Source organism: Saimiri boliviensis, chromosome 4 (assembly GCF_048565385.1).
Source record: "Saimiri boliviensis isolate mSaiBol1 chromosome 4, mSaiBol1.pri, whole genome shotgun sequence".
NCBI classification, from domain to species: Eukaryota; Metazoa; Chordata; class Mammalia; order Primates; family Cebidae; genus Saimiri; species Saimiri boliviensis.
In genome coordinates, this window is record NC_133452.1 from 3,630,517 (window position 1) to 3,647,046 (window position 16,530).

General features: G+C 42.2%; 1 protein-coding gene across 2 annotated transcripts in view; it reads right to left on the reverse strand.

Annotated features, from left to right (window-relative positions):
- CEP43 (centrosomal protein 43) overlaps positions 1 to 16,193 on the reverse strand; it is a 42,919-nt gene extending 26,726 nt beyond the window's left edge. The window contains exons 1-7 of one of the 2 annotated variants that reach the window (XM_039467726.2): positions 15,995 to 16,193; positions 15,409 to 15,462; positions 10,569 to 10,623; positions 9,995 to 10,083; positions 9,405 to 9,542; positions 2,838 to 2,918; positions 207 to 266 (exon numbers count right to left, since the gene is read on the reverse strand). In XM_039467726.2, coding sequence (XP_039323660.1) covers positions 207 to 266; positions 2,838 to 2,918; positions 9,405 to 9,542; positions 9,995 to 10,083; positions 10,569 to 10,623; positions 15,409 to 15,462; positions 15,995 to 16,096 — 579 coding nt within the window. In that variant the 5' untranslated portion in view covers positions 16,097 to 16,193. The remainder of the gene's footprint in view (positions 1 to 206; positions 267 to 2,837; positions 2,919 to 9,404; positions 9,543 to 9,994; positions 10,084 to 10,568; positions 10,624 to 15,408; positions 15,463 to 15,994) is intronic. The other variant, XM_039467728.2, reaches the window with a different exon arrangement.
- Positions 16,194 to 16,530: the final 337 nt, after the last annotated feature.

Genomic DNA, 16,530 nt, shown 5'->3' on the forward strand with positions numbered 1-16,530 from the left:
TAGAATTCCTGACCTCAAGGGATCCGCCCGCCTCGGCCTCCCAAAGTGCTGGGATTACAGGCGTGAGCTACCATGCCTGGCCTCCAGTGACATTTCATAAGAAAACTGAGAACCCAACCTGACCGGAGCCCAGTGCTCCAGGAGGCCCCAGAGTCGAGGCCTGCTGCCCACAGGCTGCTTTTGTCCTCTGCCCTCATGCATGTTACCTTGTCACCAGCCTTCTGCCCGCTTGTCTTCTTCTTACCTTGTCCTTTATACCTTGGTATCTGAGCATGAGAACAAAATGACATTTTACCACAAAATAGAAATCTTTAAAAATAAACTAACTCATTATTAAAGAAAGATGTCTACGGAAAAATGTCTTAGAAGTGGGACATCTAGTTAACAGGTTCTGTGAGGCCTAATTTCTTTGGTCCTTTCTTAACTGTGCTCCTAAAGTGGTCTACCCCATGTTTAACTACTGTTTCCAATAGTTACTAGGTCAAACACAGATACTGTAGCCTTCACCTGCTCAGCTTCTACTGCATGGAAAATCATCTCATTCATGCTACCAGTTAGCAGCATTCTAAATCAGCCTCCTTGAGTTCCTAGGCAACTTCCTTGAAGACTTGTCCTGACCTCATCTGACCCTTCTCAGGAGCACACAAAGCTGATTCCTAAAGGTTGGGTGGACCCTACTCTTAGAGAGTTCCTAGCATTGCCAGGTGCCACTAGAAGGTAGCCAGCAGGAAGAGAGTAGGGAAAGTACTGGATCCCAAATCCAGGTCCTTTAGGACTAGAGAAATTGCATTTTAAGTGGCCAAAATAAGGGTTTATCTTAGAACAAATGCAACCCTAAACAAGATCTATCTAGGGTATTTCTGAAGCGGGTTTATGAGGCCAGCTGAGAAATGGGGACTAAACTGGAATAACGGGATGGCGGCAGGAGAAGCAGACAGCTGTTAGGACAAATGCTGTTCTCTAAAACAGCCTCGGGACAGTCCCCACTTCTCTGGAAAAACTCACAGTATCATTTCCTGACTGACTTAAAACATTGAGATTATCATTATAATTCTGATAGCTTAAATGTATGTAGAGAGAATAAGAGTATGTAAAATGGACTTAAATATTTTATCCTGAAGACATACCTTATATGTAGAAGGTAAGATTGCTAATTTGCTTTAAAAACAATAATTTGCTAAAAAGAGTTTCCAAATAGTGAAATGCTATAGGTACTGATAAGTATTTTGGAATATTCATTAATTTTAATTTTTCTAAAGCCAGATATTTTCATGAAAAGTAAAGCTTTCTTACATAGGCTATTTTATCTGCAATTAATTTAAAGAAATTTTAAAAACTTACTCATGGCCTTATTCTGTCATTGGGGTTATAGCCTCCTATGAGTATTAAGGAAAAAAATATTTTTAAAAAAAGGCCTTCCCTACACCAACTAGATTTCTCAGAAGAAGCAAAGATAAACAATACAATAGTTGTTTCCTTGGTTAGAAATAAAGTATAAAATTCCTTTAGTTTTCCAAACTTAAACAAAAAGGAGCAACAACATCCAAGAACAAGAAATAAATAACAGCAATTGTTCAGCAATGTTCTGTGCCTACCCACTGAAAACAGAAAGAAATCTTGTAGTACAATCACTATGTTCTGGAAGTTCATCTATTTAAAAAGATACAACTATATCTGAGAGTCAATCCACCACCATGAACCCACACAGGACATCAACTTTTGGAATGGACTCCAAAGCATCACTCTATTCCTATAGGACAAAAATCAAAGGGACAGTCAAAGATTACAAACCTGACCAGTCACAGACTGCAGGTTTGTGTCCCCCGGGGTCCTATGTTGAAATCCTAATCCTCAGTGTGATGGTATTAGAAGACGGAGGCTTTGAAGGGTCAGCAGATCGTGAGGGTGAAGCCTCTGTGAATGGGACTGGGGCTCGGACCCGAGAGCTCTCTCACCCTCTTCCTACCATGTGAGGACATAGCTCTCTACAACCTGTAAGAGGGACCTCACCAGAACCTGACCACAGTGATGCCATGATCTTGGACTTTCGGACTCCAGAACTGAGGAAAAAATGTGTTGTTTGTAAGCTGCCCAATCTATGGGACTTTGTTATGGCAGCCTGAACAGACTAAGAGAGACCCAAACCTATCCTTTGATAAGACCATCTGGGACTAACAATTGATGCCATACTCTAACCAGTCACCTGAGAAAACAAACTTCCTGACAATCGTCTTTCTCTCCATTCCTACATATCCTTAATCTTAAATTCAAAGTGTACAGCTCATTTTTTTCCATTATGCTTCATCTCTGAAATCAAGTCTTACCTTTAACAATTCATAAACACAACAAAGACACACACATGCATACACACACAAATGTAACCAGAGTACATATATTTTCTTAGAAATTCTATCAAAACAGCCCAGGTATATTAAAAGCCATCATGATTTACAATTATAAATCTGATCACCCATCCAGAAGTCTAAAATAATCAATATATCCTACAATACATATTATATTCCTAGTTTAATATTCTTAAGCTAGGAATTTATAAATCAAAAGTAAATCTCCTTGTCAATAGGAGAAAAAAATGTCCAAAGTACCAAATGAATCCAAATATTCTATGATTCTGTTACTCAACAGCACATTCCTTTCTATGATACAAATGTCCAACTATTACCAACAAAGCAGCATGTTTTTTTAATGTATACTTAATGGGAAACTAAAGAGCCTATATGTTATAAAACAACATAACTTGTAACAAGAAAGACTAGAGAGAGAAAAGCAAAGCCCTCTGGAGTTGAGTCCGGGCATGACTCTGTCTGTAGCTAACTCACCTTACTTGGTGTTGTCTGTGCACCTGTTTTTCCTTCTGGTGACTTTGGTGGAGAATGCACATCAGACAGATCTAGAGCACCCTAAAATATTTTAGTTTAAAATTAAAATACATTTAAAAATAAAACACAAATATACCAATTACACTCCAATAGCATTTTAGCATTTAAAAACACTATACAATGTTGGTATTTTATTTTTTCCTTACTAATGTAACCATCCTTTTTAGATTTTCCTCTAATTTTACCCCCTCAAAAACCTTCTACATATCCCTAGATTCTAATTACCTGCAAAATATTTCATTCATTCACACTGAATAGGCTGCTGTCTGCACTGAAATCTGTTCCCAACCTAACATGCCAACATTTACCTCCTCACTCCCCTTCTCCCTTCTCTCCAGACAAATATTATCCTGTATTTCTCTAAGATCTACTTTTTGCCCTCCTTGAATTTGCTTCCCTACTTCATTTTATCTCAAGAAAAAACACCAAATAACAACTTTCATTAAAAATACTTTACCCCCTTTCAAATACTAGTCACTTTTCCAGTTTTCTACTTCCACACATTTTTTTCCCATTTTTGAAAGCACCTGTTCTAGCCCAGCATCCACAGGAGTTATCTGCGTCTGCTGCCCAATGCCCTGTCCCCACAAGGTTCTGATCACTGTGGTAAACTCAAAAGAGGAAGTTTTAAAAATGTTTCTTGGACGAAAATCACTTCCTATAATTCATCCACTAGCAGCACAAGCTCTATGACACCGTGTACATATTAAAGATTGGCTGTTACAAAACTCCTTTAACAACTATACCTTTTTAAGTATGAAAACGTGCTGCTCTTCATAACTTCGGTTCTCCCTCTGCAGTCCCACTGTATCTGGTGGTGACAGTATCTTCTATGCTAAAATCCTTAAACTCGCCTTTGAGAGCTTTTCTTTTCTCATATTGCCTTCTATAACCCCTGCCACATGCCAAAATATTAATTTACTAAGTCTTGTTGATTCTTTTTTTTTTTTTAAGACGGGGTTTCACCATGTTAGTCAGGCTGGTCTTGAACTCCCGACCTCAGGTGATCTGCTCGCCTTGGCCTCCAAAGTGCTTGGATTACAGGCGTGAGCCACCACGCCCGGCCAAGTCTTGTTGATTCTTAAAAGGTCATCTTTATCTGTCCATTTCTTTGAAACAGGATCTCACTCTGTCACTCAGGCTGGAGTGCAGTGCTGTGATCTCGGCTCACTGCAACCTCTGACTCCCAGGTTTAAGTGATCCTCCCACCTCAGCCTTCCAAGTAGCTGAGATTACAGGAATATACCACCACACCCAACTAATTTCTGTTTGTTTGTTTGTTTGTTTTCAGATATAGAGTCTTGCTCTTGTTGCCCAGGCTGGAGTACAATGGAGAGATCTCAGCTCACTGCAACCTCCAACTCGTGGGTTCAGGTGATTCTCTCACCTCAGCCCACCACCATGCCCAGTTAATTTCTTGTTTAGTTTCATTTTTTTGAAATAGAGTCTCACTCCATTGCCCCAGGCTGGAGTGCAGCTGTGCAATCTCAGCTCACCACAACCTTTGCCTCCCGGGTTCAAGTGATTCTCCTGCCTCAGCCTCCTGAGCACCTGGGTCTACAGGCACGCCCCACCACACCTTGCTAATTTTTGCATTTTTTAGTAGAAGCAGGGTTGTCAGGCTGGTCCTGAACTCCTGACCTTGTGATCTGGACACCTCGGCTTCCCAAAGTGCTGGGATTACAGGTGTGAGCCACCACACCCGGCCAATTTTTTTGTATTTTTAGTAGAGCTGGGGTTTCATCAGTTGGCCAGGCTGGTCTCAAACTCCTGACCTCAGGTGATCGATCCACCTCAGCCTCCCAAAGTGCTGGGATTACCAGCATGAGCCACTGTGCCAGACCTTAATTCTTGTATTTCTAATAGAGACAGGGTTTTGCCATGTTGGCCAGGCTGGTCTCAAACTCCTGGCCTCAAGTGATCTGCCTGCCTCGGCCTCCCAAAGTGCCGAGCTTACAGGCGTGAGACACCATGCCCAGACTGTATGTCCACTTATTTCTATTATTACTGCTACATTCTTGTCTAGATTTGCCTTCTTAGGGTTTTACTTCCTTCTAATCTGCTAACTCCTCCATATTTCACCCATCTAACCTTCACAAATCTTCCAAACAGGTACTCCTGTTTGAATCTTCAAAGGCTTCCCATTGACTGTGAACGGTACGTTAAAAATCACTAGGCCTTAGACCAGGCGTCCCCAAACCACGGCCCGCGGGCCGCATGCAGCCCCCTGAGGCCATTTATCCGGCCCCCAGCCGCACTTCAGGAAGGGGCACCTCTTTCATTGGTGGTCAGTGAGAGGAGCACAGTATGTGGCAGCCCTCCAACAGTCTGAGGGACAGTGAACTGGCCCCCTGTGTAAAAAGTTTGGGGACGCCTGCCTTAGACTGTGTAGGAGATAAGAAAATAAAGCTCTTGTCCTCAATATATTTATGATCTAGTAATAGGGCAGAGACACATGCCGATCATTACTACAACTTGACACAATGAGGCACTAAATTACGTGCAGTCTCCAGTAAAGAGAGAGGAAGAACAAGAGTTGCAGCTAAGAAGACAACATGAATGACAAAATTCCACAGCTAAGGAAGACAAAACAGGTCTAATTCCAGGTGAAGAATAGCATTTAAAAAAAAAAAGAGAGAGAGAGAAGGCAAAAAAGCACAAGCCACTTTCAAGGAGTAAGTCCAAAGTTTAATCTGGTTTAAGTACAAGGCTCCATATTAAAAAAAAAAAAAAAAAAAAAAAAAAAGCCTAAGGCTAGAAAGACGGGTTAAGGCCACATCAAACGGAACATTTCAGAAGGCCTGAAGAATCTGGGACTCCTGAGTTGCCACTGCACAGTCTCTACAATTGTGCAGAAGAAAGGAACAGAGGAAGGGCTGAAGTTTAACAAGAATTCTGCAGCAGTGAATGACAGACTGAAAGCATGAGAACCTTAAGAAGGAAATGATCCTAGACAGACAGAAGGACCTGCATGGCAGAGGTGCTGAAGGAGATGAAAATGATCCACTGAGGGGCTCAGAAAACAAGCAAGGGGTTTAGTCACCCACAGCCGGGGAGCAGCCAGTCAAACCCATTCAGAGTCTTATTAAAGCAAGTGGGGCCCACAACCTTATTCTTGAGATGGTTAAAATGCAGTTTTGGTAAAAAGCATCAGTGATTTAGTTCAGTGAGCTTAACCTGTAGCTAGTTTTTTACAGTCAAAGTCAAAAGTCAATAAAAGCTCTAATTTTTTATTTCATCATAAACGACAGGTTTCCTTCCAAAGTAATAGAAAACACTAATAATGAAGAGCCAAAACATACATCTCTGAGGTCTCTATTTTAAATATTATTTTATCTATTTGTTTACATACATATACACAAACTATTAAAATTAAATACCCAGATATTAGAAAGGGGAAACTAGCAAAAAATGGAGAATAAATGCTCAACTTAGTGGTTCAGCAACCTGAGAGAGTAAAACAATTACCTTTTGAGGATACAGAATTCTTAGCCTGGGTCTATGTGACAGAATCACAGCTATGAAAAAGTCAGGGCAAACTTCAGGAGAGGCCTCAAATCCACAAGTCAGAATGGAGTACTGAAGAACAGTGATTCTCTTTCCATTTTTACATCACACCCACTACACAGGAAAGCTGCTACTGGGTCTCATTTTGAGGCACACATCCTATCCAACAGAGAACAGAAAGCCCTCCAGCAATTACTCTTTCTTCCACAGCCTGTTACCAAAGCTACTGGGTGCAGGGTGGAACGGCAATCTTTCCTGACAGAACAACTGAATCTAGAGCACATCTGAAGAAGCGACTCATGGGGATGAAACCAAGGAGTCACAAGAATAGAATCAATCAAAACAAGAGATGTAAGCAAGAAGAGCTGGAAGAGGGTTATCCGGGGGGAGTAAGGTGGGATTTGCTTTAGTCTTTATGTTTTTACTTTTTTAAAGGTAAAGAGAATGAAGTATGGTTTTTTCTACACAAGATTTGAATGTACTATTGGTTTATTCTGGGAGGTATGTTTTGTGAAGAGCTGGAAAATCTAGTCTGGAGCTAGGATAAAGGACTGAGCTGGACTTAGGCAGACTAAACTTAAGGAGTCATCCATACAATAACAAGAAACAGTAATACTAACACAGTCTTTCCTCAGTATCCACAGGGGAGTAGCTATAGGACTCCCATGTGAATACCAAAATCCAAGGATGCTCAAGTCCCTTATGTGAAATGGTACACTTGCATATAATTTATGTACTTCAAATTATCTCTAAATAACTTATATCTAATATAATGTAAATGCTATGTAAATAGTTTTATACTGTATTTGTATTCTTTTGTTGTATTTTACCCAAACACTTTTTTTTTTTTTGAGACCAAGTCTCACTCTGTTGCCAGGCTGGAGTACAGTTGTGCAATCTCAGCTCACTGCAACCTCCACCTTCCAGGTTCAAGCGATTCTCTTGCCTCAGCCTCCCAAGTAGCTGGGACTACAGGTGTGCACCACCACACCCAGTTGATTTTTATATTTTTAGTAGAGACAGGATTTCTCCATGTTGGCCAGGATACTCTCGATCTCTTGACCTCATGATCCACCTGCCTCAGCCTCCCAAAGTACTGGGATTACAGGCGTGAGCCACTATGCCCAGCCTATCTGAATATTTTCAATTTGCAGTTAATTGAATCCACTGACGCCAGCTACAGTGGCACACAGAGTCTGTGCCAAGCACTGTGCTCAAAGCTTCACATATCTTGCTTCCTTATACCCCCTCCAGCCCCGTAGCCTCCATGTGGCAGATAAGAAACCAGGGCACATGGAGGCTGAGTGACCACAGGCTCACACAGCTAGAATGTAGCAGAGCTGAGGTTTCACCTAAGTAACCTGGTTCCAGAGTCCATGCTAGCTGTATGTTAAGGAAGAAAGATCAATCTAGACAGAAAAATGTGCATAAACACCACTGCAATGAGGTGAGCCAAAGCACAACTACCAAATAGAAAAGACAATGAAAGGACAGCTAAAAAGAGAAGAGAGTTCTTCAGGCCACAGAAGCAGAGAGAGGAGAGCCCACATAGAGAGGTCGCCAACATAGAGAGGTCACCGCCACCTACAGACTGCTGGCCCAAGGTCACTACGGTTCTTTAGTTTGTTTTTGATTGCCTAGTACTCAGCACAGTATCTATCAAATAAGCACACGATAAAAAGCTTACTGAATAGTGATAAAGGAATGAATGAAATTAGAATGCACAAGCTGAAGTGATAACTTGTGCTCTGGGCAGGCTACCTCACTCCCAGCCAGCCTGGGATCTGGCTATGCTCTCCTGCTTCCACACTTGGCTGGCACCTTCTCAGAACACCCTTCCCCATCCTCGTCCCCACAACTGACGTCCAACTCTCACTTTAAAACTGACTCTAACAGAATTTTGGCATACAACAATCACTTCCTCCTCTAAACTAATTATGCATAATATGTTTGGAAATAATGTGTTACATGACAATTCCTCCATAATCTTAAACTGTTACTTAAATGTTAATTTCCTTATTTGAGTACATTTTATCTTAAATAGCTTTGTGCTCTTCAGGGACACAGATGTTTCTTTTCTTATATTTTACTTTACAGTACCCATAAAGTCTATTTATCATGCCTTACATATAATTAGTACTCAGGCAAGCTTTATCAATTTTCAAAGATTCTAACAGAAAATATCCTCCGAGACTCACCAAAGATAATTAAGTAGGAAACCTATACAGCCCTCCATATTCTTACCTATAAATTTCTGACTAAAAGTACACATTTAATCAAATATCTGGAACAGGTACAGATATTATCTATGTTTATAAAACAGTATCTTAACGTAAAATTGATATATGAAAATAAAAATTAGATCATTAATCTCATTAGCACAAGTTCTTTAAAAAAGGTTAAGAGCACGAAAAGTACTACTAATCAAAAAAGTGTAAGTCTGGGCCGGGCGCAGTGGCTCATGCCTGTAATCCAAGCACTCTGGAGGCCAAGGTGGGCGGATCACCTGAGGTAGGGAGTTCAAGACCAGCCCGATCAACATGGTGAAACCCCGTCTTAAAAAAAAAAAAAAAAAAGAAGAAAAATTTAAAAAAAAAGTGTTAAGTCTGAGCTGTTTCTAAGTTGAGTACTTCTGTTAGCTTATGCAGAGAAGCCACAGAACACCAAGGTAGGGCCTGGCAGAGCCCACTTCATGCAGTATGGAATAAATGGAGGATCAAGCAAAGCAATGAGGAGTTGGGATTTGTTCCAGACAGTTTGGCTCATGACCCAACCCTCCTGAGGATCATAAATCAGAACAGATATGCCACAGAATCAGAGTTAGCACATTTCTAATTTTCATTAAAATTTGCATTGATACAATCTGAATGCATTTCATTTTCTTTTTAAAGAGTATCTTCTAGTATGAAAACTTAATTTACTATATATACGCTAATATGCATGGCTAAACTAAGCAGCCAATAATTAAAACAGAAAAAGGTAACACAGGATTACACTTACTTCCCCGGTGGTTGGCCCTCTTTCTTTCTGTTGACAGCGTCTGATCACTTCTAATAATAAAGGTCCACCCACAGTACCTTCTGCTTCAATTATACCTAAATCTCGGGCTAAATTTTCTCGACCTTCAAGACCTTGCAGCTAGAAAAGAAGTAAGATACAAGTGCACAAAAAATAGCAGAAGTTATTTTCAAAAAGTAAAGAAAACATTTTCAGAGTTTAAAGACATCTCTAAAGTCAGAGAAACTGTCTTACTAATGAATGAAATGTCCATTTAAATAAATTATGCCGATTTCCTTTACAGAGCCTCTGCTTCAAAGTTTCCATCACCAGGTATAATCTAACATCATATAAAAATTAACTCTACAGTAACATATTTATTAGCAAACTTTCAAGTTACACAAAGCAGCAACACTGGTGCCAGCTATCCGAAAGTTCATACAGCTTTTAAGAAAAACAGACAATCAACTACCAAAAATAATCTAAATGTAAAACACTATCAGTTGTCAAATTTTATTAACTTTCAGCTTAATATTAACTCATTTGTATCAAAGAAGGTTTCAAAAGATAGATGTAAAAATCATTACTCTTACTGTGCTAGTTTCAGGTTGAAAAACAGCCAAGGTAAAGTCAAGGTTAAAAAACTGAAGAAATTCTGCAACAAGACTAGCCACTAAACGACCTATAAAGATCAAGAAAAAGGTAGGTAAGCAAACCTTTAAAAACTAATTTTTTAAATTAACATTATGAAATGAATAAGATACACTAAATTAATGAAAAAAAGGTTTCTAAATTTTTTAAGTTACAAATTTCTTCTTTGAATAATATGATCAAGTAATGCAAATCTTAATCTCCCAATTTTTTCACTGGGATCATCAGTCTGTAATTAACTGCAAGACTATCATCTCCTAGATTTCAGTGTTTCACTTTTTAATAGTTAATATTGGCTTTCTATACTAAAATTAGCTTTAACCAACATCCCAAGACCAAAAATATGTAATAGCAACATGATTGTTGTACAACGAAATACTATTTTAAAATGAGGACCTATAAGAATTGCAGACTAAAAAAAAAAAAAAAAAACCCTGAAATTCCTGATTTCTCCCAAATGGTATCAAGATTCAAAAACTCAGAGACAGATAAACAAGAATAAGCTGAATTTCTTACCGTCTTTGGTATTTAAAAACTTTTTCAGGCTCTCATTGACTAAAGGAGTTTTGTTCTGTTAAAAAAAAAAAAAAATTTTAAGTGTCACGTGTTTACCCTAAAAACAACTACAAAATATCAACTTAAAGCTTTCATCCATAAAATTATGGTTTTACAAAATCCATTCTACAACAGTTGATTACAACAGGACTTATTTTGTGCTATTTGGTAATTTCTCAAAGTTAACATAGCAAAACTATATATGAAGATTTGTATTTATTTTTACTTTTTAAATGTTTTATAAACTGTTTATTAAATGGCTTTTGAAGCTAGATATTTTTTCTTTTTTCTTTTTAAGATGGAGTCTTGTTCTGTGGCCAGGCTGGAGTGCTGTGGCGCAATCTTGGCTCACTACAACCTCCACCTCCCGGGTTCAAATGATTCTCCTGCCTCAGCCTCTTGAGTAGCTACGACTACAGCCACCATGCCCACCTAATTCTTGTGTTTTAAGTACAGACAGGTTTTCACCATGTTGGCCAGGATGGTCTTGATCTCTTGACCTCCTGATCCACCTGCCCCGGCCTCCCAAAGTGCTGGGATTACAGGCTGAGCCACTGCACCTGGCTGAAGCTAGATATTTTCAAATACTTGTGTGAAGTAAAATTAAATGCAAACAGCTGTTTATTATTTCAAATATATGAAGTTTGATATTCTGTCATCTCAGATACCTGCCATTTATAGCTTACTATGAACAGGAATTTAATTATACACTTGAAATTCCCAGTTTATCCATGAAATGTGAGATGATCTTATGTGGTCCATAGACCGACTTATTTTTGTAATTATACATTTATTTGAAGAAGTATGGAGAAAACACTTCTAGCCATCAAGTCTGTGGCTGTTGCTGAGAACAGGCTAGGGTAGGTAGCACATGATAAGCTTCCTAAAGACCACATTAATTACTACTACAGTGACAGCCTCATATAGACACTGCTAACGGGAATGCAAAATGGCATGACCAGTTTGGAAAGCAATTTGGTAGTGTTTTTAAAAAGTCACAAACATTCCCAGCATGTGACCTAGTCACTTCACCCCTACATTATTTTCTCAAGAGAAATCACAGAGGCCTTATTTATAATACTCAAAAACTGGAAACAGCCTAAATGTCTATCAACAGGTAATGGCTAAACTCTTATATCCATACAACATATTAATGATTTATTAATACATACTACAATATGAAAGAATTCCAAATGCACTATGTTAAAGAAACTAGACCAAAAAAAAAAAAAAAAGAGTACATACTCCATGATTCCATTTATATAATTCTTAAAAAGGTTTGGGGTGGGGAAGAGGGTTATAAAAGGGGCACAAGGAAAACTTTTGAAGGTCATGGATATGTCCACTACCTTGATTGTGGTGATCATTTCACAGATGCATAAATTATTAAAAAATCAAATTGTACACTTGAAGTTTATTAAACACTTGAAATTCACTGTAGGTCAATTATACCTCAATAAAGTTGTTAAAAGACAAGGAAAGGAGAGATCATCAAGGTACTTGGTAGGGTGGTTCAGGGAATTCTAAAATACTGAGTCAACTGAAATATTTAAAGAAAATGGAGGGACAAGATCAGATGTGTACTATAAAAAGCCAATCTAGGAGCGATGTGGAAAAAGGACTCTGGGGAGACAGCGAGGGATAACGCGTAAAGGGGGACTACTGAGCAGGAAGGGGATAGAGCAATCTGGAAAAGAAAAAAACAAGCACAAAGCAGGCAGCAGAGCACTCCCTCAGGGACACTTCAGATACAAACCTGACAGAGCCAGATGATAACTGAGCAGGTGGAAAGAAGAGCAAGGCCTAAGAAATGCTTAGACTGCTTACCAGATAAATGATGGTCCCATTAAGGGCAATATAGTGGGCAGTTTAACATACAGGTCTGAAACTCAGGAGAGAAATGCATGAAAGATACAGGACTGGAGTTTCTAGATGAATAAGGTCAGCCTGTGAGAGTACAGAATGACATCTGTGGGATAAGTCTCAGTCAGGTGTACAGGAAAAAGATCATGCAAGAAACCAAGGAGTGGTCAAAAGGAAAAAAAAAAAAACAGAATAGAAAAAGATCTCAAATGTCAAGGAGATTTTCAAGGAAGGAGGAATCAAGAATGTCAATTATAGGCCTAGCAATGGTGGCTTACACCCATAATCCTAGCACTTTCGGAGGCTCTCGTGGGAGGAATGCTTGAGCTCCGGAGTTTGAGACCAGCCTGGGTAATACGGAGAGAACCCGTCTCTACAACATGTTTTTTTAAAAACAAAAACTAGCTGGGAGTTGTGGAACATGCCTGTAGTTCCAGTTACTCAGAAGGCTAAGGCACAAAGTTACGGTTACAGTGAGCCATGATCGTGCCACTGCACATCAGTCTGGGTGACAGGGCAAGAGACTTTGTATCAAAAAAAAGAATGTCAAACGCCACAATGACCAACTAAGATAGGTAAGAACTAAAATATACTCTTTTGTAGCAAAAGAAATTACTTAGGGTGGTAGAGGTAGATTTAAGATTTTAAGGGATTAAGGGGAGCGCAGAACCTAAGAAATGGAATAAGCATGCACATTCTTTTCAAACATGGCTGTGCACACCTGTAGTCCCAGCTACTCCAGAGGCTGAGGTGGAAAAATCCAGCCCAGGGAGTTGAGACTGCAGTGAGCTGTGGGTAACCCCTCATATAGGCACCGAGGAATGAGTGCTAAGCAGAACCCTGACACAGTTAGGGCTTGAGGAATATCTCACTTTATAGTGTTACTACTCAGCTATTTCCTTTACATAATCATATTTAGTTTATAGAAATAGGACTTGAAGAATCCCTTTATATAATCCTCTATATATAATGATATAATAGTTGATAGTATGAGTGCCTAAAGAATATTTCCCTACATATATACCTAAAATTATATCTTAGTTCATAATTGGAGGAATGCCTAGAGTGGACACAGTACAGAGCATGAATTAAGGGATAAGCAGCTTATAGTCGGAGGAATGCCTAGAGCAGACACAGTGCAGAGCATGGTTTAAGGGAAGAACAGTTACACCAGGACAAGACTCCATGGCCCAGGCGGCAGCGTTCAGTATCGTAAAGATACCCGCTGTAAGGCAGGCTTGGGGCAAGAGCCACTCCTCCTGATAAAGGAGTTTTAGGACCTTGCTCCAGTTCTTGTGGAAGGCTGCCCTCAGAACGGCAGTCCACCTTGGTTACTGTGAACTTTATCAGCTCTTGCTACTGTGCTGTTTGAAAAGCATCTTCCCATAGAAGCTATTGGAAGCTGCCAGAAGGTGGCGGTAACCTTGACAGCTGTCACTGTTATGTGACTTAAATCATCCTCCTAGAAATCTTCTTAGAAGCAGTCTGCCCATAGATAGAAGTATTGCACACTGCACCCTCTTCATTGCGCACAGCCCACCTTCAAGCCTGGGTGACCTAATGGGGCTGGACCCCTTACTGCACATGGCCCATGGGAACGGGCCCCTTGCTACGCACTATCCATCTCCTGGCCTAGGTGACCTAATAGGGACCCCACGTTTTATTGCTCACAACCCTATCACTATCCTTAAAGATGATTTCACTCACTGCCCTGCCCCCTAACCTATACACAATAAATACCCATGCTTCTGGACATTCGGGGCCTCGCCTGACTCCGCTTATAGGTGGCACGGCCCCCTGAGCCCAGCTGCGTTTTCTTTGTACTTCTGTGTCCTGTCTCTTTATTTCTCGGATCCTGCACCTCAGCACAGCATAAGGCTCACCTGACGATCCTGTGGGGCCCTCAGCCCTGGACAAGACAAAGCCTATTCTTCTAAAGCAGGAAGGAGGTACAGATCAATACAGACACAGATAAGCTTTTTCACAGGTGAGCAATAGATTGGGGAATAGGAGGACATAAAGTTAGGATCTGAAGGCTTTGATTTTCCCTGTGGAGGCAGTAACAAGATCATGCTTTCAGAGAGAAGGAAGCAGGGGTGATGTAGGGGGCTACTGCCCAGCCAGGGTGAAAAATAGAACTGCTGCCTGCTCAGGACCTAGCACATGGTTGAGTGAGTTTTCTCCAGCAGCACACACGTGCAAACTGGGAAGAGAGTTAGTTTGCTGGGTTAAATGACCATTGAGATTTCTTCCAGACCAAGTATGACTGACTGCAAGGCAAGGTAATCAGAGGTCCAGAGCAAAATGTTATCAAGAGAAGACCAAGATGCTTGCACAGACATGGAAACGGCAAAGAACTCAAGAGTTTGATGAAATTAAAGATTAGGTATACAGGTCTAAAGAAGTGAGAGAAAAGGAAACTAATTTGTCATAGAGCAAGAGTTTAAGACTTTGATGTTAGTTCCATTCCTGTTGACAAATTCCATAATACTTACTCAGGATAGTTGGTGGGAGTTGGAAAAAGTTAAATTACTCTGAATTACTCTGAATTACAAAGTTCAGAGGCGTGGTTGAAGTTTTAAAATAATCACTGTCCTTTTTATTGTCAAAATAACTAAGCGGTCAGATAATCTGGGGAAAAGTCGCATACTATATACCCCCATCTCATAGGGATTAATAACGTATATTAGCTAATTAAAGGTTCTGAGTGAACCTGCACTTAACATTGGCAATGGAACCATTTCTTCAAGAAACTCCTAAGACCTTTTGTTTCAGATCTAGCATTGGTATCGGAGTTACTGGACTACCTTAAGCTTACCCCCAAATTCAAAAGCTACACGAAAAAAGATTAATTTTGGCTTTCTCTCAATAGTAATACAATGAATGAGAAATTCAGGACTAACGAATACAGCCATGTTAGAACCTGGAAACTTCATACCTCTACTTTTTCTTGCTCCTCTAGTGCTAAAAACACGGCTGCTCGGAGTTCCGCCTTGAAAAAACAGTTAAGAAACAAGAAACGATCATTTCAAGACGATTTTCACACGCTTACATTTAGCCCACAACAAACACCAGCAAGCCAACGAGCTGGGCCGGCAGGTGCAGAGGTGAGAAACGCGCTCCGAACCGTGCTCAGCCACGCGAGCTCTGCAACCCCCACGCTCCGGCTGCACGCGCTGCTTTCCCTCCGCGGATCACGCCCGAGCCCGAGGCAGAGACGCCGGGGCCCGCTCCCCGCCCACGCCGCGGCTCGCCCCCGCGGCCCCCCGCCCCGCGCCCGCGCGACGCTGCAGGGGACCGGCCCGGCGCCTCCAGCCCGCGCCGCGCTCCGGGACCACACGAGCTAACGAGCCGCGCCCTCCGCGGGGCAGGCGGAACGCAGGCCCCGCCGGGGCGCGCCCCCAGCGCCCACCGGCCCCGGCCCCTCGCCGAGGAGCCGGCCTCGTCCCCGCGACCGTTATGACGCCCGCTGTCCACGCAGGCCCTGCGGCCCCGCCAGGCCCGGCCCCGGCCTCCGCCCTCACCTTGATGCGGTTCAGTACCCCGCTGTTCTCCAGCGTCTGCACCAGCAGGTCCCGCAGCTCCGTGTCCTCCTCGGCCACCACTGCGGCCGCCGTCGCCGCCATCTTACTTCTCCAAGACAACCGCCCAAGACGCGCTAACGGCCGACGGCTGCCGCAGGTCCGCTCCGCGCGCCGGCTACACGGCCGACGCGACCGAGGCCCCGCCCCACACGACCGAGGCCCCGCCCCGACGCCCAGCGCGCGAGCCCCGCCCACTGGCGTCGGGAGGCGGGGCGTGGAGACCTCGGGGTTGACGCGGGGCACCCGGCCTTGGGGAGCAGCGGACCATCCAGTGCCGAAACTCAGGGTGGGCGCTGGGGGCGGGGCTGCAGGGCGGGGGCGGGCACGAAAGGGGCGGGGCGTCGCGGCGTGGGGGCGGGGCGTCGGCTCGGGCGCGGGGCGGAACCTCAGCTGCGAAGCCCATTGGCCGCAGTCGCCTGAGGCGCGAGCTTTGAAGCGGGCGGGTGCCGAGGAGGGAGCGCCCTCGCGCCTGGAGC